A 24,148-nucleotide genomic window follows, 5' to 3' on the forward strand; every position below is an offset into this window, starting at 1 on the left:
CTTAATAAGGATTACAATCTTTACTGAGGGATATTAATTACGCCACCAATGCAGTTTTATCTACACATGGACTGCCACTTATGTTGAAGAACTTACACTGTACCTAAGCACCAGGGGCACCCACGATAAGGGTCTCTGCCTTATTTCCACTTATTCTATACTATAGATCTCATACAACCAATTAACCCATGAGTAAGACCCGGGAGGGTCGAAGCGTTGTGTACTACAGTGTTATTACGTCATCTTGAACCTTATATTTTGTGTGGCACCATTTTTTCTGCTTCGATTTTTGCTAAATAAACCACGTTGTATTTTGCATACTATCTATTTGAGAGTGTGGTGAATTTTTTTGATTCTTGTTAAAATTCTGCTGACATGCAGACCCACTGTTAGGCCTATAGTTGCCATACCAACCAATTGACAAGTCACGATCATGTCGTTGGGGTGGGGCGATGGGGTGACAGAGCCAAGGCAGAACTTCCTTCCTCTTTCAACGACTTTGATGCCACTGCTGATTATGGCTGCTAAAGCATAGCATAGAAGTTTCAAGCAAAAAAATTACTTTAAACTTACTTTTTATTTCCACAAGTATAATCACAGAAATGGCTCACTTAAATGAGTGTTTAACACAGATGGAATCAAGGGGAATAAGAGGGCACCACCATAAGTAACCTGGGATCTGCCTGTCACATGCAGAAAGAAATGCAAATATATGTAGAACTCGGATGAGTGGAATAAAAAAAAAAAAGGAAATGCACTCGGACCAATGCTATTCAGTGAGGCAGTGCAGATCTGTGTTTTTTTAAATCTTTCAGCTGTATTTAGCGTGAAAAAAAAATTGCAGCATGCTGTGATTTCATGCGAAAATCGGACAATGGAAGAAAAAAAATCACATGTCAGTGTGGCATTCGAGTTTTATGGCATTCGAGTTTTATGGATACATTGCAATTCTGTAACATAGGAACTTTAAATGCTCCTTTAAATGATTAACAGCTGCTGAGTGAAGAAGAGAATGGGACAGATTTACATGCTTGTGTGACCTCAGCCAAAGAATGGAGACAAGCGTGTTCAACTAGATTACTTCTTTTCACTTTTTTCTTCTTTAATGGAACTAGTATATGAAAACAATATTACATCAGTAGGCTTCAAATTTTATTCCTGCATTGCAACTATAAAAACATCTAGCATAAAAATTGTAACAAATACGTAATGTTGCCATGGTCTCCTACAGAATTGCTGCATATATTAAAGCACTTAAAGGGAACCTGTCAGCAGGATTGTGTTCAGTAACCTACAGACAGTGTCACGTCGCAGCCGTTTTGTATTCAGTAATCCTACAGAGTGTCAGGTTGGAGCCGTTATACTGATTATAATGATACCTTGGTTGTTTAATCTTTATTTTCAGTTTTGAGTTAATGATATGCTCGTGCCCCGGGGCGGCCTGTGAGGGGTCTTCATGTGGTGCACTGATTAGGTATTCATCTGTATGGCTTCTGACAGTTCACCAATCCTTCAGTGACTTGCCCCCTATTTTACATAATGAACAGCATGATCGCATATCTATTGTGCATATAATTATATTGTTTGATCATATTCTTATATTCATAAAAAAAACTGTTTGAAAATGGTGGCGGCGGTGCCTGCTCAGTACCAGCTATCTGTGATCCAATATCTGCTACTGCGCAGGGCCAGTGGAGCCATCTTACTAGAGAAAGAAAGATTCCTCCTTCAATATAGCGCCGCTTGCACAGTAGCATCTATCGGCGATCACCAATGGCTGCTAATGCGCAGGCGCCATCTTGGAGGAGGACATTTTTTTATCTAGCAAGATGGTGCCTGCCCAATAGCAGAGATACCCAATCACTGCTAATGTGCAAACGCCGGTTGTGCCATCTTGGAGGATGAAATTTTTTTCTTGCCTGTGATCACCAACAGCTGCTAGTGCGCCGGGGTCGGCGGTGCCATCTTGGAGGAGGAAATTTTTTTTCTTGCCTGTGATCACCGACAGCTGCTAGTGCGCAGGGGTCGGCGGTGCCATCTTGGAGGAGGAAAATTTTTTTCTCTAACATGGTGGTGCCGTCAGCGCCTGAGCAATAGCAGCTATTGGATCACCGGCCAGCGTCATTTTCAAACGGATTTTTATTTTTTTTAAGACTATAAGAACAAGATCAAACAAAATAATTATATGCACAATAGATATGCGATTATGCTGCACCGCTGGTGCTACCACCAGTGCCTGTCTGCAGAAGGTTTTTTTTCCAAGCTATGTCTAATATTCATTATGTATACTAGGGGGCAGGTCAGTGAAGGATCAGTGGCATGTCAGCAGTCTGCATTATGAATACCTAATCAGCACCACAAGAAGCCCCCACACAGATCACGGGCATGTCATTAACTCAAAACTGCAGATAAAGATTAAACAACCACAAGACAGATTTCATCACCCAGGTATCATTGTAATCAGTATAACAGTGCCAACCTGACACTGTCTGTAGGTTACTGTGCACAATCCTGCTGACAGGTTCCCTTTAAAGATGTTGTCCATTACAAAAATACATACATATACTAAATAAATTAAGTTATATTATTTAGTAATGCAATTCAATTCTGTCAGGTCCCCTGTTTGTCTCGTATGTACTCCAGTTCACAGTGTGGGAGCTCCACTTCTTACCCTGTACTGAACACAGAAGAGCATTTTTGTGTTTTCATGTGACTAGTGTTTTATGTGATGAGGACTGGTTGACTACTCAGTTCAGTAGCCAAGCCAGCCCCCTTCATTGTTGCAAATGATATATAGACCGATATTTAGGCTGACTTAGCTATTGAAATGATCATTTACATCACCAAAAGTTCTCTCGTGTAAAGCACCAGATTATAATCTAGAGAGGGGGACATTTGGAATAATCATATATTTATAAACAGGACAATCCCTTTAATGTTTCATCCTATAATCCACAAAAAATACAATTTGAGCATTTGTAATACCAGCTACTATAGAGTTCATAGTCTTCATTTTCAGTTAAGAAAAGCTTTTTCATAAGATGAATCTATTTATACAGATCCCCACATGCAAAGGAAGAAAAAAGTCCCAGTTTTTACCCGATAACAATAGTTACTCATTTTTAAATGTAGTTCTCGATAAAGTAATCAATTTTGGAAAAAAATAATTTCCTCATGTTCTTCAGGTATCCATAGGTGCTATACTCATTTTCTGGGCTTCTTCCATCACTGGGGGCTTATCTCCTCCTGAAGACACAGATAAATAATGGTGTATGGAAAATAAGACAGCTCTCAAAATAGCTACATTTAGTAAATTATGCTCGGTCAACATACAAATAAGAATAGATTTGAAACTTTAGTTGCGAAATGTTGAGACCTATACATTTAAAAATACTTAAAAAGCACAATCTATTTGCATACATTTAACTATAACTCTTAGTTAAAGTTTAATAATAGTATTCCTTATACATTTACCTATTTGATTGATGGCTAAAAACCTCAAATACTGTTGCAGTTTTTGAGTAAGTCAAATGTCTGCACTAGACGTATCTAAATAGTTTTTAAATCATAATCCTCATTCTAGAGAACAATTGAAGCAGACTGCTGGTCTTTGAGAGGAAAGGTACCATCTATGTGTGTTTCTGTTGTATTTCTAGAAAACTTACGAGTTCTTCTCATGCTCTGGAGGCTTTCAGAGAGGTGCTTCCTGAATTTTTTGGTGAGGAAGCAGTAGATGATGGGGTCAAGCATGCAGTTGGTGCTCATGATGCACAGAGTTACTTGATGGGCATCATTCAAGGTTTGCAGAAATCCACAGTCATTTTCATGCCACAATCCTAAAACGGTCAAGGTCCAGGGTCCATGAACAATGTGATGTGGGACAAAGCAAATCACAAAAACACCTAGAACAGTGGCCACCATATACACAGCACGGCGCTTCATTTCTGCACTCTGTCGGGCTTGCACTGACTGGATGACTAAAGTCTTAAAAATCACTAAATTGCACACTAAAATAAGGAGGAATATAAGAAAGAAGGCAGCAATCAAAACAAAGTTAATGGCAGCCACAGGAGTCCTGTTTTTAGTACTGTATTCTTCAAAGCAGCGGGTGCTGTTCTGACCATCATTGTTTACTGTCTGGTTGGTCCCAGGAATTATAAGGAAGTACAAAGAGGCGGAAAATATGAGTATCCAAACACATGCTGAGATACATTTTGCTCTGAATCTGGCAGTGGACTGGGCAGTCTCTACAGGCCTTGTAACCGCTTGATATCTGTTGTAACTGATGACTCCAAGAAAAGCAATAGAACAGTACGTGTTAATAAAAAAGAAACAGCCTGCCACATTGCAGAGAAAGTCTGGCATTATCCAGTTCCCTCTATTTTTGTAATATACAATCCAGAGCGGCAGTGTCACCAAAAACAGGAGGTCAGCGACTGTTAAATTTATCATAAATATTTTAATTTCACTCAGTCTGTTAGTTGGGTAAACTTTAGCAAAAACCCATAGCACGTAGCTGTTGGCAATGAATCCAATTACAAAAATAAGGCTGTATGATACTGTAAAAAGTGAGTATCTGAAATCTGAATCCACTCTGCATTGGTCCTGAGCACTTATGTTTTCTTGTGGAGACATGTCGCTTATATTTAGATTCAAAAACTTCAATAGGACTTGTGTTCACCTTAAAAGGAAAAAAAACAGAAATAATGAATTAACAGTGATAATTATAGTGTATGTAGAGATAGTAACAAAAAAATCTGAAAATATGTACAATAAATTGGCAACATTGTTTGTCTCAAATCAATGTCTTAACTACTTGATTTCTATAGTAAATCAATGACGAGAAGTTGGTGACCTCAATGACGTCACCACTTGCATAATATTTCCCAACATTGCTTGTTCATGATGATTAAAGAATATTAACTTCAGGCAGAGATATTAGCGATAGTGATATCTGGAGGAATTCTGGCAAATAAGTGGCAGCCCTGTTACTTCTTTCAAGCGCCCTGCAGAAGATTGCTCAGAACATATCTATCAGGTGCTGTACAGCAAAGTGGTCTTGTAGTAACACAGTGCCCAGTGTATAATGAAAAGTACATTATTGCATCAGTTTTCTCAAAACTATTATTTTCAAATAATTATTTTAATTTTTTTTTATAAATAGAAAAGAGAAGAAATTCCCAGAATTTCTTGTTTGATTTTTTTTAAATTCACCTTTGTCTTCAATTTATCAAAATGACCTAATTTTTCCTCCTTTTGGCAGATTGTCTGCTTATTGCTGAAAAATGTCTATGGTTGGCTTCATGTGTGATTAAAGGGGACCTCTCATGTGACCAAATGCTATTAACCCGCTGATATAGGGTTAATCTGCAGGTTAATATCATTACAATGCTATCTGGTCACCTTACTGAAAAGTATAGCTACCTGGAGAAAATGAACTTTACTCCTCCCTCCAGCATTCAGTCATAGAGGCATTCATGGAATAGAACATATTGTCAACTATTAAGCATGGGGGTGAATCAGTCATGCTTTAGTGTTGTGTTGCAGCCAGTGGAAATAAGAAAATATCACTGGTAGCAGGAAGAATGGATGCAAACATAACAACATTTGTAAAAAAGCTGAAGTTGAAAAGAGGATGGCTTCAACAAATAATATTAATGATAATAAACACTCAAAATACTAAACGCAAGTCAAAATTCACAATAATCATAGTCCCCTTATGTGATCATCATTGAAAATCAGGGGCTAGACCTGAAAATAGCAGTGAATGCAAGACAACCCAGAAATCTCACAGAACTGGAAACCTTTTCCAAGGAATAATGAATGAAAATACCTCAAATAAGAATTGAAAGACTGTTGGCTGGATACAAAATGTATTTACAACCTGTGATTCTTGCAAAAACAGATACTAATAGGTACTAACCATATAGGATACCCATTTTTCTTTGTGTAATTTTTTACATGTAAAAGATGAAAATATGTATATTGTTTTCCCAAAATACAAAGGAAATGTGTAATCTTTCACTTTAGGCCTTCTAGAAATCATTTCATCTTCAACTTGCTTAAGTGTTCACAATAACAGTCATTTTGACAAGGGGTGACCAAACTTTTACATGTCACTGAGTGTAGGGAAAGGTTAAGTAAAATCTCTCCAGAAGACCACTTTTCTAAGAATACCCAAGATTTAGACCAGATGATTAAGTGACATCTTTTCAATTAAAACCTTTTTTGGGAACAAATAAAATACGTACAATTTAGATATATTGAAGAATGAGTCTGGATTTTAAAAAAGCAATTTCTATTTTTGAGAAATTCTGTTATAAAAATCTATAAAATTCAAGCAAAGAATTAGTGTAAAAATGGATCTATCAAAGCATAGATACTTGTAGCAACTTCTAGATGGCATAATATGGAGACTGAAATTAATTGCAGACATAGTTGGAGCAGTCTTAATTGCCCAATAAGCTACAGAAGCAATTATATACAAATAAAAGAAGCCAAACAATATATTGCAATTTCATATATTTTAACAACGGCAATTAAAACTGCACATTTATTTAACAAAATACCCTACTAATATATTGTCATAACTGTTAGTACCAGAACTATATATCACATGCTTTTTTTCCTAATACATCACAAAATGCGGTGATGACAATGAAAGTATTACCTTATCTGTGATTGACTTCCAGTTTACTAAAACTGTCTTCGGTTAACTGTTGTCTCTGCTGTACTGATATAAGACGACTCTATTCTTTTTCTGATCATGCCACTGGCAGCTGTCTGCAAACAACTAAAATGAAAATGTATTAGGAAACAGAAGAGAACAGGAAGCCTGATACTTCTAGTTAAAAGAAAAAAATAAATAAAAACAGAAGTGGTAGGACGGCATAAAAATTTCACAAATCCGGGTTTTTGTAAGAGTAGGCGAAAACAAAAGCAACATCACCATGATCAAGTTATGAAAATAATTTTCTGGAGCGTTTATAAAGTCATACAGTAGCAAAAGGCATGTTCAAAAATGTGAACTCTGAAGAAGCTCACAAGGGAGAATTTATCATAGGGGGAATTTTTAAAGTCAGTTTTGCTTATCAAATATGTTCGATGAATTTGATGCATTTTAAATATCAGATTTCTGTCTATGTATTTTACTCAACTATTTATACCCCCCTACTAGAGTGAGTTTTTTAACAGTTTTAAACAACTAGAAGTCATATGTCTCAGGGTTCATTCGACATCAGTTTTCACATGAGTTTTATCCATGTTTTTCATGGATAGTACTCGTACCTGTAATAGTATATAAGGCTGTTCACATGTCTGTGTATTTTTGCGGACCAGTGGTCCGCACAAAATCATTTGAGCATGTTAGATTTTGATCCTATGTCCAAACATAGCAGAATAAAATGTCAGATTGACTTTTTACCACTATGTGAGGCGCTGTCTTTTGATCTCTCAGATTTTTATCCTACTTTTGGATCAAACTTGCCAATGCAAGTCGGACAGCATTTGTACACCATAATTGTGGTGTCCGTTATACACTCACTGTTTGATAGGAGAAATCTGAAAAACCTACATTTTTTTCTCAAATGAGAAAATCTTATGAAGTTCCTACCAAATTCTGATGAAAATCTGATCAAAACTATTGAAACTCATACTGTTTTTTCTGCATACAAGAAAAGTCACTAACGTTTGAATGTTCCCCTTACATCTTTTTTGCATACCTAATCATACCTAACCACTCTCCCTTCTTTATAGTGGCAAAATCAGAGCAAAAGTTTGAAGTTTGTGCACAAAAAAAAACTAATTCTCCAACTTCTCCATTCTGTGAGGCCGAAAACCAACTGCACTCAGATGTCATCAGCAGTGCCGCCGTCATGGCATTACTGCCCTTAATGGAGTTTGGGGCCCGGTGATCAGAAGCAATTTTTTTTCACTGAAAGCTGCATAATGGGGACAGGATGGAGACACATGAGACCAAAATGGGAGAACATATGGGGCCAGGATGGGAAAACATATGGGGCCAGGAGGGGAGATCATATGAGGGCAAGGTGGAGACACAAGAGGCCAGGATGGAAGAACATATTGAGGCAAGGATGGGAAAATATAAGGATCAAGATGTAGACACATGGGGCTAGGAATGAGACACAATGGGCCAGTAATCAGACACATGGGGCCAGGATCTTATTACAGGAAGGGGCCAGAATGTAGGACATTAGTGGTTAATCAAGGAATATTATTTCTGTTGTGATGCATTTTATATTTGAGGATACAGTTTTCAATGTGAGTGAGATACTGTTACTGTGCAGGGATACACTATGTAGCTTTATTTCTTCATCTGCGTAGTGTAGAAGTTGGTGAAAAAATGGGGCATGTCCTCTGAAAGCTGTACTCTATATAATTGTGTGTTATTTTCTGCAGAGACGAGATCTGTTATGATCTGGTGGTTTAGGAACAACATGAGACAAGCTCTGAAGGAGGTGGTATCTGTACTGACCGCAAACCCTGAACCTAGCAGCGCAACTAAAAATAGCCGTGGGGGGTACCTGACGCTCCCTAGACCCCTCGGCACAGCCTAAGATCTAACTTCCCCTAAAGATGGAAACAGGAAACCTATCTTGCCTCAGAGAAAATCCCCAAAGGAAAGATAGCCCCCCACAAATATTGACGGTGAGAGGAGGGGAAAATAACATACGCAGAAATGAAATCAGATTTTAGCATAGGAGGCCAGTCTAGCTTGATAGATAGGACAGGAAAGGATACTGTGCGGTCAGTATAAAAACTACAAAACAATCCACACAGAGTTTACAAAATCTCCACACCTGACTAAAGGTGTGGAGGGTAAATCTGCTTCCCAGAGCTTCCAGCTAACAGAAATAATCCATACTGACAAGCTGGACAAATATAGAATGCACAGAACAATAAGTCCACAACATGTGGACTGAAATGAGCAAAGCCAGAACTTATCTTTGCAGAACTGGTCAGGAAACCAGGAGAATCCTAGCAGAGATGTGAATCCAGCCAGGAAACATTGACAAGTGGCACAGGCTGAAGAAAGAGCCAGACTTAAATAGCGGAGCAGAAGAGACGATAAGTGGAGGCAGCTGATGACAGCTAACTCCAAGGAGCAGCCATACCACTAGAAACCACAAGAGGGAGCCCAAGAGCAGAACTCACAAAAGTACCACTTACAACCACCGGAGGGAGCCCAAGAGCGGAATTCACAACAATACCCCCCCTTGAGGAAGGGTCACCGAACCCTCACCAGAGCCCCCAGGCCGATCAGGACGAGCCAAGTGAAAAGCACGAACCAAATCGGTAGCATGGACATCGGAGGCAACAACCCAAGAATTATCCTCCTGGCCATAACCCTTCCACTTGACAAGATACTGAAGCCTCCGCCTCGAAAAACGAGAATCCAAAATCTTCTCAACCTCATATTACAACTCTCCCTCAACCAACTCCGGGGCAGGAGGGTCAACCGAGGGAACAACGGGCATCACATATCTCCGCAACAAAGATCTATGGAAAACATCATGACTGGCAAAAGAGGCAGGAAGAGCCAAACGAAAAGACACCGGATTAATAATTTCAGAAATTTTATAAGGACCAATAAACCGAGACTTAAACTTAGGAGAAGAAACCTTCATAGGAACATGATGAGAAGACAACCAAACCAAATCCCCCACACGAAGCCGGGGACCAACACGCCGACAGCGGTTAGCAAAACGTTGAGCCCTTTCCTGAGACAGCATCAAATTGTCCACCACATGAGTCCAAATCTGCTGCAGCCTGTCCACCACAGAATTAATACCAGGACAATCAGAAGCCTCAACCTGCCCTGAAGAAAAACGAGGATGAAAACCAAAATTACAAAAGAAAGGAGAAACCAAAGTAGCCGAACTAGCCCGATTATTAAGGGCAAACTCGGCCAACGGCAAGAAAGACACCCAATCATCCTGATCAGCAGACACAAAGCATCTCAAATAGGTCTCCAAGGTCTGATTAGTTCGCTCAGTTTGGCCATTAGTCTGAGGATGAAACGCCGAAGAAAAAGACAAATCAATGCCCATCCTAGCACAAAAGGCCCGCCAAAATCTAGAGACAAACTGAGAACCTCTGTCAGACACAATATTCTCCGGAATGCCATGCAGACGAACCACATGCTGAAAAAACAATGGAACCAGATCTGAGGAGGAAGGCAACTTAGGCAAAGGTACCAGATGGACCATTTTAGAGAACCGGTCACAAACAACCCAGATAACAGACATCTTCTGGGAAACAGGAAGATCCGAAATAAAATCCATGGAAATATGCATCCAGGGCCTCTCAGGGACTGGCAAAGGCAAAAGCAACCCACTAGCGCAGGAACAGCAAGGCTTGGCCCGGGCGCAAGTCCCACAGGACTGCACGAAAGCACGCACATCGCGAGACAAGGAAGGCCACCAAAAGGACCTAGCAACCAAATCTCTGGTACCAAAAATCCCAGGATGACCAGCCAACACTGAACAATGAACCTCAGAAATTACCTTACTTGTCCATCTATCAGGAACAAACAGCTTCCCCACTGGACAGCGGTCAGGCCTATCAGCCTGAAATTCCTGAAGCACCCGCCGCAAATCAGGGGAGATAGCAGAAAGAATCACCCCCTCCTTAAGAATGCCAACCGGCTCCAGGACTCCAGGAGAATCAGGCGAAAAACTCATAGAGAGGGCATCAGCCTTAATATTCTTAGATCCCGGAAGATACGAGACCACAAAATCAAAACGGGAGAAAAACAGGGACCATCGAGCCTGTCTAGGATTCAGCCGCTTGGCCGACTCGAGGTAAATCAGATTCTTATGATCGGTCAGGACCACAACACGGTGTTTAGCTCCCTCAAGCCAATGTCGCCACTCCTGAAACGCCCACTTCATAGCCAAAAACTCCCGATTGCCGACATCATAATTGCGTTCTGCAGGCGAAAACTTTCTGGAAAAAAAAGCACACGGTTTCATCAAAGAACCATCAGACTCCCTCTGAGACAAAACGGCCCCTGCCCCAATCTCAGAAGCGTCGACCTCAACCTGAAAAGGAAGAGAAACATCCGGTTGACGCAACACAGGGGCAGAAGTAAATCGGCGTTTAAGCTCCTGAAAGGCCTCAACAGCCTCAGAGGACCAATTCGTCACATCAGCGCCTTTCTTCGTCAAATCAGTAAGGGGTTTAACCACACTGGAAAAGTTGGCAATGAAACGGCGATAGAAATTAGCAAAGCCCAAAAATTTTTGAAGACCCTTCACAGATGTGGGTTGGATCCAGTCATGAATAGCTTGGACCTTAAGAGGATCCATTTCTATAGACGAGGGAGAAAAAATAAAACCCAAAAAAGAGACCTTCTGAACTCCGAATAGGCACTTAAACCCCTTCACAAATAAAGCATTATCACGAAGGATCTGGAACACCATCCTGACCTGCTTCACATGAGACTCCCAATCATTGGAAAAAATCAAAATATCATCCAAATACAGGTCCTTCTCAAAAAATTAGCATATAGTGTTAAATTTAATTATTTACCATAATGTAATGATTACAATTAAACTTTCATACATTATAGATTCATTATCCACCAACTGAAATTTGTCAGGTCTTTTATTGTTTTAATACTGATGATTTTGGCATACAACTCCTGATAACCCAAAAAACCTGTCTCAATAAATTAGCATATTTCACCCATCCAATCAAATAAAAGTGTTTTTTAATAACAAACAAAAAAACCAACAAATAATAATGTTCAGTTATGCACTCAATACTTGGTCGGGAATCCTTTGGCAGAAATGACTGCTTCAATGCGGCGTGGCATGGAGGCAATCAGCCTGTGACACTGCTGAGATGTTATGGAGGCCCAGGATGCTTCAATAGCGGCCTTAAGCTCATCCAGAGTGTTGGGTCTTGCGTCTCTCAACTTTCTCTTCACAATATCCCACAGATTCTCTATGGGGTTCAGGTCAGGAGAGTTGGCAGGCCAATTGAGCACAGTAATACCATGGTCAGTAAACCATTTACCAGTGGTTTTGGCACTGTGAGCAGGTGCCAGGTCGTGCTGAAAAATGAAATCTTCATCTCCATAAAGCATTTCAGCCGATGGAAGCATGAAGTGCTCCAAAATCTCCTGATAGCTAGCTGCATTGACCCTGCCCTTGATGAAACACAGTGGACCAACACCAGCAGCTGACATGGCACCCCACACCATCACTGACTGTGGGTACTTGACACTGGACTTCAGGCATTTTGGCATTTCCTTCTCCCCAGTCTTCCTCCAGACTATGGCACCTTGATTTCCGAATGACATGCAAAATTTGCTTTCATCAGAAAAAAGTACTTGGGACCACTTAGCAACAGTCCAGTGCTGCTTCTCTGTAGCTCAAAAGTGGCTTTACCTAGGGAATGCGGCACCTGTAGCCCATTTCCTGCACACGCCTGTGCACGGTGGCTCTGGATGTTTCCACACCAGACTCAGTCCACTGCTTCCTCAGGTTCCCCAAGGTCTGGAATCGGTCCTTCTCCACAATCTTCCTCAGGGTCCGGTCTCCTCTTCTCGTTGTACAGCGTTTTCTGCCACATTGTTTCCTTCCAACAGACTTACCATTGAGGTGCCTTGATACAGCACTCTGGGAACAGCCTATTTGTTGAGAAATTTCTTTCTGGGTCTTACCCTCTTGCTTGAGGGTGTCAATGATGGCCTTCTTGACATCTGTCAGGTCGCTAGTCTTACCCATGATGGGGGTTTTGAGTAATGAACCAGGCAGGGAGTTTATAAAAGCCTCAGGTATCTTTTCCATGTGTTTAGAGTTAATTAGTTGATTCAGAAGATTAGGGTAATAGGTCGTTTAGAGAACCTTTTCTTGATATGCTAATTTATTGAGACAGGTTTTTTGGGTTATCAGGAGTTGTATGCCAAAATCATCAGTATTAAAACAATAAAAGACCTGACAAATTTCAGTTGGTGGATAATGAATCTATAATATATGAAAGTTTAATTGTAATCATTACATTATGGTAAATAATGAAATTTAACACTATATGCTAATTTTTTGAGAAGGACCTGTATACGACCATGAATTTATCAAGATAATTGCGGAAAATATCATGCATGAAAGACTGGAACACCGATGGAGCATTAGAGAGCCCAAATGGCATCACAAGGTATTCAAAATGGCCTTCGGGCGTATTAAATGCAGTTTTCCATTCGTCACCCTGTTTAATACGAACAAGATTATATGCCCCTCGGAGGTCAATCTTAGTAAACCAACTAGCCCCCTTAATCTGAGCAAACAAATCAGTAAGCAAAGGCAAGGGGTATTGGAATTTGACCGTGATCTTATTAAGAAGACGATAATCAATACAGGGTCTCAAGGAGCCATCCTTCTTAGCAACAAAAAAGAAACCCGCTCCCAATGGTGACGAAGAGGGCCGAATATGCCCTTTCTCCAAAGATTCCTTAACATAGCTCCGCATGGCGGCATGCTCTGGCACAGACAGATTGAAAAGTCGGCCCTTAGGGAACTTACAACCAGGAATCAAGTTAATAGCACAATCACAGTCCCTATGTGGAGGAAGGGAACTGGACTTGGGCTCATCAAATACATCCTGGAAATCCGACAAAAACTCAGGGACCTCAGAAGAGGGGGAAGAGGAAATTGACATCAAAGGAACGTCACTACGTACTCCTCGACAACCCCAACTAGTAACAGACATAGTTTTCCAATCCAGCACCGGATTATGTTCCTGTAACCATGGAAATCCCAGTACAACAATATCATGCAGGTTATGCAACACCAGAAAATGGCAATCTTCCTGATGTGCAGGAGCCATGTACATGGTCATCTGTGTCCAGTACTGAGGTTTATCCTTGGTCAAGGGTGTAGCATCAATGCCCCTCAAAGGAATAGGGCTCTGCAAAGGCTGCAAGGAAAAACCACAGCGCCTGGCGAATTCTAAGTCCATTAAGTTCAGGGCAGCGCCTGAATCCACAAATGCCATGACAGAAAAGGATGACAATGAGCAAATCAGGGTCACAGATAAGAGAAATTTAGGCTGTATAGTACTAATGGTAACAGACCTAGCGACTCTCTTAGTACGCTTAGGGTAATCAGAGATAACATGAGCCGAATCACCACAGTAAAAACACAGCCTATTCTGACGTCTGAATTCCTGCCGTTCTATTCTAGTCAAAATCCTATCACATTGCATAGGTTCAGGACTATGCTCAGAGGATACTGCCATATGGTGCACAGCTTTGCGCTCGCGCAGACGCCGATCAATCTGAATGGCTAGAGACATAGATTCGCTCAAACCGGCAGGCGTAGGAAAGCCCACCATAACATCTTTAAGGGTTTCAGAAAGACCTTTTCTGAAAATAGCAGCCAGAGCCTCTTCATTCCATTTAGTGAGCACAGACCATTTTCTAAATTTCTGGCAGTATAATTCTGCCGCTTCCTGACCTTGACACAAGGCCAACAGGGTTTTTTTCTGCATGATCCACAGAATTAGGTTCGTCATACAATAATCCGAGCGCTTGAAAAAATGCATCTACATTCAATAATGGCGGATCCCCTGTTTCTAGAGAAAAAGCCCAGTCTTGAGGGTCACCACGCAGCAAGGATATGATGATTTTCACCTGCTGAATGGGATCAACAGAAGAACGGGGTTTCAAAGCAAAAAACAATTTGCAGTTATTTTTAAAGTTCAAAAACTTGGATCTGTCCCCAAAAAACAAATCAGGAGTAGGAATTCTGGGCTCTAAAGCAAGAGTCTGGACAACATAGTCCTGGATACTCTGTACTCTTGCAGCAAGTTGATCCACACAAGAAAACAAACCCTGAACATCCATGCCAAAACAATATCAAGAGGAAAAAAACACAAACCAAAGCACAGAAAAAAAAATGGTTCAGAACTTTTATTTTCCTTCTTTTGAGATGCATTTAATTCATTTTTGGCTACTTGTACTGTTATGATCTGGTGGTTTAGGAACAACATGAGACAAGCTCTGAAGGAGGTGGTATCTGTACTGACCGCAAACCCTGAACCTAGCAGCGCAACTAAAAATAGCCGTGGGGGGTACCTGACGCTCCCCAGACCCCTCGGCACAGCCTAAGATCTAACTTCCCCTAAAGATGGAAACAGGAAACCTATCTTGCCTCAGAGAAAATCCCCAAAGGAAAGATAGCCCCCCACAAATATTGACGGTGAGAGGAGGGGAAAATAACATACGCAGAAATGAAATCAGATTTTAGCATAGGAGGCCAGTCTAGCTTGATAGATAGGACAGGAAAGGATACTGTGCGGTCAGTATAAAAACTACAAAACAATCCACACAGAGTTTACAAAATCTCCACACCTGACTAAAGGTGTGGAGGGTAAATCTGCTTCCCAGAGCTTCCAGCTAACAGAAATAATCCATACTGACAAGCTGGACAAATATAGAATGCACAGAACAATAAGTCCACAACATGTGGACTGAAATGAGCAAAGCCAGAACTTATCTTTGCAGAACTGGTCAGGAAACCAGGAGAATCCTAGCAGAGATGTGAATCCAGCCAGGAAGCATTGTATCTTAAATAACCAGATGTCTATTTTCAGCAAGCCAGGAAGAATAATCTGTTTTCTATATGTTGACTTTTGAATTTATGTGTTTTTTTCTGGATGGTCAAGAAAACAGACTTTTGCTTGTGTAAGCCTGTAATATTGACTTTTAAGTTGACGTTTGTTGTAACACATTGTGCTCTTATCCTGGATGGCTAGTGATGTTTTTTGATATGCTGATTACACATTGTTCAGGCCAGCCTGTTTGTTGGCTTTGAAAATAGAGGAGGAAAAACTATAAAAATAGATTACATCAAACAATATGAGTTGGTCTTATTAGCATTCTTACCCTTTACCTGTAAATACTGAATGAAGCACAAGTGTTAACTACAAAAAAGAGGTCATATGGCTCTGCGTGAGAGCCAGAAATTCAGCCAAGACATTCAGACATCCAAACATCCAGAGACTTTCTACAGGTCAGCAGTCAAGACATCATGGCTCCATCATGAGGGACATAGATTTGTCATTCTACAGGATGCCAGCTTAGAGGACCATGGCCCTGGCTGAAAGAACACAGATCTGCTCCATTGACCATTGCTGAACCATGAATACATTTGTGAAAGCTGGAATGGGACCCGCAGGTTGCCTGGCTTCATGGAGATGTTTGGAGAAGCCAGGTTGTGACCTTCTGGTCAACTGGTCTTGTACCTGAATGGACTGTCATCTTCCTAAGCATGTCATTACCTTCTCTCTGCATGTCATAGGTGGGGTTGTCGGCCCTGGAAGCTGAAGCCAAGTTGTGACCCTCTGATCAACTTTCCTTGTATCTGAATGGACTGTCATCTTCCTAAACTTATCGTTATCTCCTCTCTGTGCATCCCACAGGTGGGGTAGTCGGCCCTGGAAGCTCTGAAGTAACAGATGCTCTTATCCTGGTGAGTCAGCAGAAGAGTAAGACTCTAATGTGAACCATGGTGGGTATTTTGCTTGGATTGTTCTAAAGTATTGCCACACTGTTTTACCCTCACCCTGTGTTCTTTGAGTAGCGTTATGCTCATGGTAAAAGCAAGCGGGCATTCGGTGGGATGATTCCTGGTCAATGCGGTTTTGGCTAGTGGACCAGGGTGCCAACTGACCCCCCGTGTCTCCACAACTGTACCCTGGCACTATATATACCAAGCTCCTTTGTATAAAGTCACTGTTGATCCCTGTACACTATACATTATTGTGAAGATCTGAGGTTGTGGATTGTAATGATCACCTAGGGAGGTTAATGATGCAACTATTTTTTATTACATACGTCCATGGGTTTTACATAAAATCCAGGTAGATATCCAAAATACAATGTCCCCAGTCCACAAGATCCCCTCCCCGGGGAGGATAGTCCCATTGCCCCCATACCAGGTGATACTGTCTTCCACTGTCTTTTAGTCTGTAGTCACAGTCCAGGCTACTCCAGATGAAAAATAACACAACCGACACCCATGTATCGAGGACCAACAATCCTTAAGAAAGTTTGTGAAATCCAGACAACAGATCCCTGAACTGTAGCAGGGGGATCCTGCCAAGCCGGCAACTGATCTCCAAAACTCCATAGGCCATTTGTCCACCTCAGCCTTGATCCTCGCCTATCAACATCACTCCATCAACATTTCCTTGTCAGTTCTCAAATCCCAAGCTGTGATGAAAATGTATGTCACGATAATGTAAAAACCATTGCTGAGGGATTTTTGCACTTCTAACCATGGTCTCAAAGGTAGGGCAGCTGTAAAACTCCCCTCTCTTTCCCCCCCTGAATACAACAAACCAGCCCTATGGCAGACACTGGGTAATTTGAAGCTAGTGTGTGAGCAGGGTGTGGCTTTAAACTGCAGGTGACCAATCCTGCAAAGCCACCTGTGATTCCTCCCTTCTCAGCCAGGAATTTCTTTGTCTCCAGGGTCTGAAAACGTAAAGATCTCTGAGACCTCAGTGAATATCATTAACCCCTTCACCCCAAAGCCTGTTTTCACCTAAGTGACAGGGACAATTTTTACAATTCTGACCACTGTCACTTTATGAGGTCATAACTCTGAAACGCTTCAACGGATCCTGGTGATTCTGACACTGTTTTCTCGTGACATATTGTACTTCATGATAGTGGTAAAACTTCTTCGATATGACTTGCATTTATTTGTGAAAAAAACAAAAATTTGTCGGAAATTATGAAAATTTAGCAATTTTCAAACTCTTAGTTTTTATGCCCTTAAATTAGAGAGTTATATCACGTAATATAGTTAATAAACAACATTTCCCACATGTCTGCTTTACATCAGCACAATTTTGGAAACATAATTTTTTTTTGTTAGGACGTTATAAGGGTTAAAAGTTGACCAGCGATTTCTCATTTTTGCAACAAAATTTGCAAAACCATTTTTTTACGGACCACCTCACACTTGAAGTGACTTTGAGGGGTCTACATGACAGAAAATGCCCAAAAGTGACACCATTCTAAAAACTGCACCCCTCAAGGTACTCAAAACCACATTCAAAAAGTTTATTAACCCTTCAGGTGCTTCACAGGAATTTTTTGAATGTTTAAAAAAATTGAACATTTAACTTTTTTTTCACAAAATTTTTACTTCAGGTCCAATTTGTTTCATTTTACCAAGGGTAACAGGAGAAATTGGACCACAAAAGTCGTTGTACAATTTGTCCTGAGTACGCCGATACCCCATATGTGGGGGTAAACCACTGTTTGGGCACATGGCAGAGCTCGGAAGAGAAGGAGCGCCATTTGACTTTTCAATGCAAGATTTGCTGGAATTGAGATCGGAGCCCATGTCACGATTGGAGAGCCCCTGATGTGCCTAAACAGTGGAAACCCCCACAAGTGACACCATTTTGGAAAGTAGACCCCCTAAGGAACTAATCTAGATATGTGGTGACGAGCACTTTGAACCTCCAAGTGCTTCACAGAAGTTTATAATGTAGAGCCGTAAAAAAAATTTATATTAATTTTCACAAAAAATGATCTTTTTGCCCCAAATTTTTTATTTTCCCAAGGGTAAAAGGATAAACTGGACCCCAAAAGTTGTTGTGCAATTTGTCCTGAGTACGTCGATACTTCATATATGGGGATAAACCACTGTTTGAGCGCATGGCAGAGCTCGGAAGGGAAGGAGTGCCATTTGACTTTTCAATGCAAAATTGGCTGGAATTGAGATCGGACGCCATGTCGCATTTGGAGAGCCCCTGACGTGCCTTAACAGTGGAAACCTGTCATGATCCCAATGGCAGGGAATCACAAAATGACAAGCACAAAAAAGAAAACAAACTCTAGGGTGATGGAAACTGAGCTGACCGCAATCCTGAACCTCAACACACAACTAGCTGTAGCCGGGGAACGTGCCTACGATGATTCTAGACGTCTCGCGCCAGCCGAAGAACTAACTTTCCCTATTAGAAGAAACACAGACCTCTCTTGCCTCCAGAGAAACACCCCACAGAAATAGCAGCCCCCCACATGTAATGACGGTGAAATGAGAGGAAAGCACATACGTAGTTATGAAAACAGATTCAGCAAAATGAGGCCCGCTAAAGCTAGATAGCAGAGGATACAAAAGTGAACTGCGCGGTCAGCGAAAAACCCTACAAAAAAACATCCTGAAATTACTTGAACTCATGTTCCAACTCATGGAACATGAGGAGTAATATCAGCCCACTAGAGCAACCAGCAAAAAGGAATCACATATCTGCAAGCTGGACTAAGACAAAAATTAAATAAAACGTGGAACAGGAAAATCAAAAACTTAGCTTGTCCTGAAGAATACAGAAGCGGGAAGCAGAGGTAACAAGACACACTGATTACATTGATAGCCGGCGAGGGAAAGACAAGAAAGCCAGGTTAAATAGGAAACTCCCATATCCTGATAGAACAGGTGGACACCAGAGACCGCAGAGAACACAAGTCACCCAGTACCATCTGTAACCACCAGAGGGAGCCCAAAAACAGAATCCACAACAGAAACCCCCCACAAGTGACCCCATTTTGGAAAGAAAACCCCCTAAGGAACTTATCTAGATGTGTGGTGAGCACTTTTAACCCCCAATTGTTTCACTAAAGTTTAGAATGTAGCATTGTGAAAATTAAAAAATCATTTTTTCTTTCCACAAAATGATGTTTTAGCCCGCAATTTTTTTTCCCCAAGGGTAACAGGAGAAATTGGACCACAAATGTTATTGTCCAATTTGTCCTGAGTACGCTGATACCCCACATGTGGGGGGGAACCACCGTTTGAGTGCATGGCAGAGCTCGGAAGGGAAGGAGCACCGTTTGAAATGCAGACTTAGATGGAATGGACTGCAGGTGTCATGTTGCATTTGCAGAGCCCCTGATGTACCTAAGCAGTAGAAACCCACCACAAGTGACCCCATATTGGAAACTAGACCCCCCAAGGAACTTATCTAGATGTGTTGTGAGAGCTTTGAACCAACAAGTGTTTCACTACAGTTTATAACGCAGAGCCGTGAAAATAAAAAATATTTTTTTTCCCACTAAAATGATATTTTATCCCCTATGTTTTTATTTTCCCAAGGGTAACAGGACAAATTGGACCCCAAAAGTTGTTGTCCAACTTGTCCTGAGAACGCTGATACCCCATATGTTGGGGGGAACCACTGTTTGGATGCACGGCAGAGCTCGAAAGGGAAGGAGCGCCATTTGAAATGCAGACTTAGATGGATTGGTCTGCAGGCGTCATGTTGCATTTGCAGAGCCCCTGATGTACCTAAACAGTAGAAACCCCCCACAAGTGACCCCATATTGGAAACTAGACCCCCAAAGGAACTTATCTAGATGTGTTGTGAGAGCTTTGAACCAACAAGTGTTTCACTACAGTTTATAACGCAGAGCCGTGAAAATAAAAAATATTTTTTTTTCCACGAAAATGATATTTTATCCCCTATGTTTTTATTTTCCCAAGGGTAACAGGACAAATTGGACCCCAAAAGTTGTTGTCCAACTTGTCCTGAGAACGCTGATACCCCATATGTTGGGGGGAACCACTGTTTGGGCACACAGGAGAACTCGGAAGGGAAGGAGCCCTGTTTTACTTTTTCAAAGCAGAATTGGCTGGAATTGAGATCGGACGCCATGTCGCGTTTGGAGAGCCCCTGATGTGCCTAAACAGTGGAAACCCCCAATTATAACTGAAACCCTAACCCCAACCCTAACCCTAGCCCTAACCTAGCCCTAACCCTAGCCCTAGCCCTAACCCTAGCCCTAACCCTAGCCCTAACCCTAGCCCTAACCCTAGCCCTAGCCCTAACCCTAGCCCTAACCCTAGCCCTAACCCTAGCACTAATGGGAAAATGGAAATAAATACATTTTTTTACATTTTATTATTGTTCCCTAACTAAGGGGGTGATGAAGGGGGGTTTGATTTACTTTTATAGCGTTTTTTTGGCGGATTTTTATGATTGGCAGCTGTCACACACTAAAAGACGCTTTTTATTGCAAAAAATAGTTTTTGCATCACCACATTTTGAGAGCTATAATTTATACATATTTTGGCCCACAGAGTCATATGAGGTCTTGTTTTTTGCGGGACGAGTTGACATTTTTATTGGTAACATTTTCGGGCAGATGACATTTTTGGATCGCTTTTTATTCCGATTTTTGGGAGGCGGAATGAACAAAAACCAGCTATTCCTGAATTTCTTTTAGGGGGGGCGTTTATACCGTTCCACGTGTGGTAAAATGGATAAAGCAGTTTTATTCTTCGGGTCAGTACGATTACAGCGATACCTCATTTATGTAATTTTTTTTATGTTTTAGCGCTTTTACACACTAAAAACTATTTTATATAAAAAAATAATTGTTTTTGCATCGCATTATTCTGAGAGCTATAACTTTTTTATTTTTCTGCTGATGATGCTGTATGGTGGCTTTTTTTTTGCGGGACAAGATGACGTTTTCAGCGGTACCATGGTTATTTATATCCGTCGTTTTGATCGCGTGTTATTCCACTTTTTGTTCGCCTGTATGATAATAAAGCGTTGTTTTTTGCCTTGTTTTTTTTTTTTTTTTTTGCGGTGTTCACTGAAGGGGTTAACTAGTGGGATAGTTTTATAGAGCGGGTCGTTACGGACGCGGCGATACCAAATATGTGTACATTTATTGTTTTTTTTTTTTTTTACATAAATAAATGGATTTATTGGGAAATGTTTTTTTTTTTTTTATTTGGGGATTTTTTCTTTTTTTCTTTTACACATTCTATTTTTTTTTTTTTTTTTACTTTCTAACATTGTCCCAGGGTGGGACATCTTTGTATTTGATCAGATCGTTGATCTGACACTGTGCATAGCACACTGTCAGATCAACGATCTGACAGGCAGCTTAGCTGGCTTTCCAGCGCCTGCTCTCAGCAGGCGCCGGCTAGCCAGGTCACTTCATGACCCGGAAGGAGTCCGGCGGCCATCTTGGATCCGGGGACTCCTTCTGGGTCACCGGAGCAACGCGATCTCATTGCGTTGCTCCGGTGGGAGAGCGCAGGGAGCCTCCGTCCCTGCGTGATCCCCCTCTATGCCGCTGTCACTACTGACAGCGGCATCAGAGGGGTTAAATGCCCGCGATCGGCGATAGCGCTGATCGTGGGCATTGCTGCGTGGTGTCAGCTGTCATATACAGCTGACACCCGCACCCGATCACCGCGGCGCTCAGCGCGAGACCACGGTGATCGGTGCGCCGTACTAGTACTGCTGCTGGCACTAATGCAGTGCCGGCAGCGCAGTACTAGTTCGGCGCATGTCACGAAGGGGTTAACCAGCCCTTTAGTGAAGTCCCGAGGTTGGAGTATATAAGCACAGTCACAAGAAAGAAGTCAGTCGACCGGCACTGAGCGAGCTCTCCCGAAATTAGACCCCGACGATACACTCCTCGGAGACCAGACGGAGAAAGCTTCTTCAGAAGATGGGGAGGTGCATGCACTGGGAACAGCTGAATCACCGGTAAATGAAGGAATGAATGAAAGCAGCACTCACCCGTAGTCTTCAACGGTATGATAGTCCTTTAATGACCATGGCACAGCGTTCCAAGCTAGGAACCAGACAGGCTACGACTTGAGGAGGGAGCGGTGAGGGAGCGTGCAGAGACGAGACAGACGACGGCCGTTTCGCGAACAATCGCTTCAACGGGTCCAGTGGACCTAATCTGACCTGAGGGTATGGGGGCGCCAGAGAGCTGCAAGTTCAAGTAGAACTGTAAAGCGGGATATACATAAATCCCCGCAGTTCGTGGTATATTGAAGAGCAGTGGGATACCTAAAATAAGCCCCTGCTGTAAACTAAGAGGTCAGTAGCCTTGTGTGTGTTTTTTCATCACATTGTAGCAGTGGAGGGGTAACTAAGATAAGCCCCCCTGTACATGTGATAGCCGTCTATTGGCTAAAAGTCACCCTGATCCGTGACGCAGGGGTGACGGTCACGGTGTGAATCGTGACATATTGGTGACAAGGCGGTGAGATCTTAGAGCATTAGTGATTTGGTTTGAGCAATCATTCCTCTCACTAAAAACTTCCAAAGTTCTTGCGAGGACTCTGCGCAAATAAGTTTGGAGAACGAACTCAGTGTTTATTAGTCCTGAGACAATTGTGTGTACTGGTAATTATCCCCTTCCTTTCTCTTTGTTTTTCTGTCCTATCTTTTATTTGGCAACCATGGTTGTGCTGGGAGAAACCTTTTATAAGCAGCAGACCAAAGACACCCTTATTGCCGTATGCAGGTCACAGCATATTGACTTTGCAGGCAAAAACAAAGCCCAACTGGTCACAGATCTGGTGCAATGGGAAGACGGTCTAGACCAAGCCAGGCCACAGAGCCCAGTGGCCGCAGAAGCCAGCACAAGCGAACATGGTGCTGCAGCAAAGGTCCAACCACTGAATGCCGGCCCTATTAGCAATCAGGGCAAATTGGACCCCCACCTGCTGGCGGTCTTGGAACTACTCCCCGCCGATGACCGTGATGGACGTCTGCAGCTGATCCAGCAATACCAGGAGCGAGCCGAGCGGGAGGCTGAGAGAGCCGAGCGCCAAGCCCAGCGAGAACATGAACGGGAGATGCTCCGGCAGGGGGTGATGCCCTCCACCGCCCGGAGCCGTGAGCCCAGCAGCGCTCAGATACCGAAGCCCCGGCCCAATCACTTTCCTGTTATGGAAAAGGACGGGGACTTGGACACTTTTCTGCGGGCCTTTGAGAAAGCCTGCAGGCAGTACCAGCTGCCTACAGAAGAATGGGCATGATACCTGACTCCAGGGCTGAGAGGCAAAGCTCTGAAGGCGTTTGCTGCCATGCCTCAAGACGAAGATGGTGACTATGAGGCCATCAAGCAGGCCCTGATAACAAAGTACCAGCTTACACCTGAGGTTTACCTTAGAAAGGTCCGGAATCTCCAACGTGGCCCACACGACAGTTACAGTGATGTGATGCATGGACTCAGGACCCACTTTAACCAGTGGATCCAAGGATTGTCAGTGACCACCTTTGAGCAGCTGGGAGACCTGATGATCAAAGACCAGTTCTTACATCTTTGCCCAGCTGAGGTGCAACA

The 24,148-nt window shown here is 42.1% G+C and overlaps 1 protein-coding gene across 2 annotated transcripts in view; it reads right to left on the minus strand.

Moving 5' to 3' along the window:
* Positions 1-2,911: 2,911 nt before the first annotated feature.
* The window catches only part of PTAFR (platelet activating factor receptor), a 94,015-nt gene continuing 72,778 nt past the window's right edge, over positions 2,912-24,148 (minus strand). For both annotated transcript variants that reach the window (XM_069756648.1, XM_069756647.1), the window contains exons 2-3: positions 6,671-6,793; positions 2,912-4,681 (exon numbers count right to left, since the gene is read on the minus strand). In XM_069756648.1, the coding sequence (XP_069612749.1) occupies positions 3,580-4,635 (1,056 nt within the window). In that variant the 5' untranslated portion in view covers positions 4,636-4,681; positions 6,671-6,793 and the 3' untranslated portion in view covers positions 2,912-3,579. The remainder of the gene's footprint in view (positions 4,682-6,670; positions 6,794-24,148) is intronic.

Source organism: Ranitomeya imitator, chromosome 3 (genome assembly GCF_032444005.1).
Source record: "Ranitomeya imitator isolate aRanImi1 chromosome 3, aRanImi1.pri, whole genome shotgun sequence".
In the NCBI taxonomy this organism is placed as follows: Eukaryota; Metazoa; Chordata; class Amphibia; order Anura; family Dendrobatidae; genus Ranitomeya; species Ranitomeya imitator.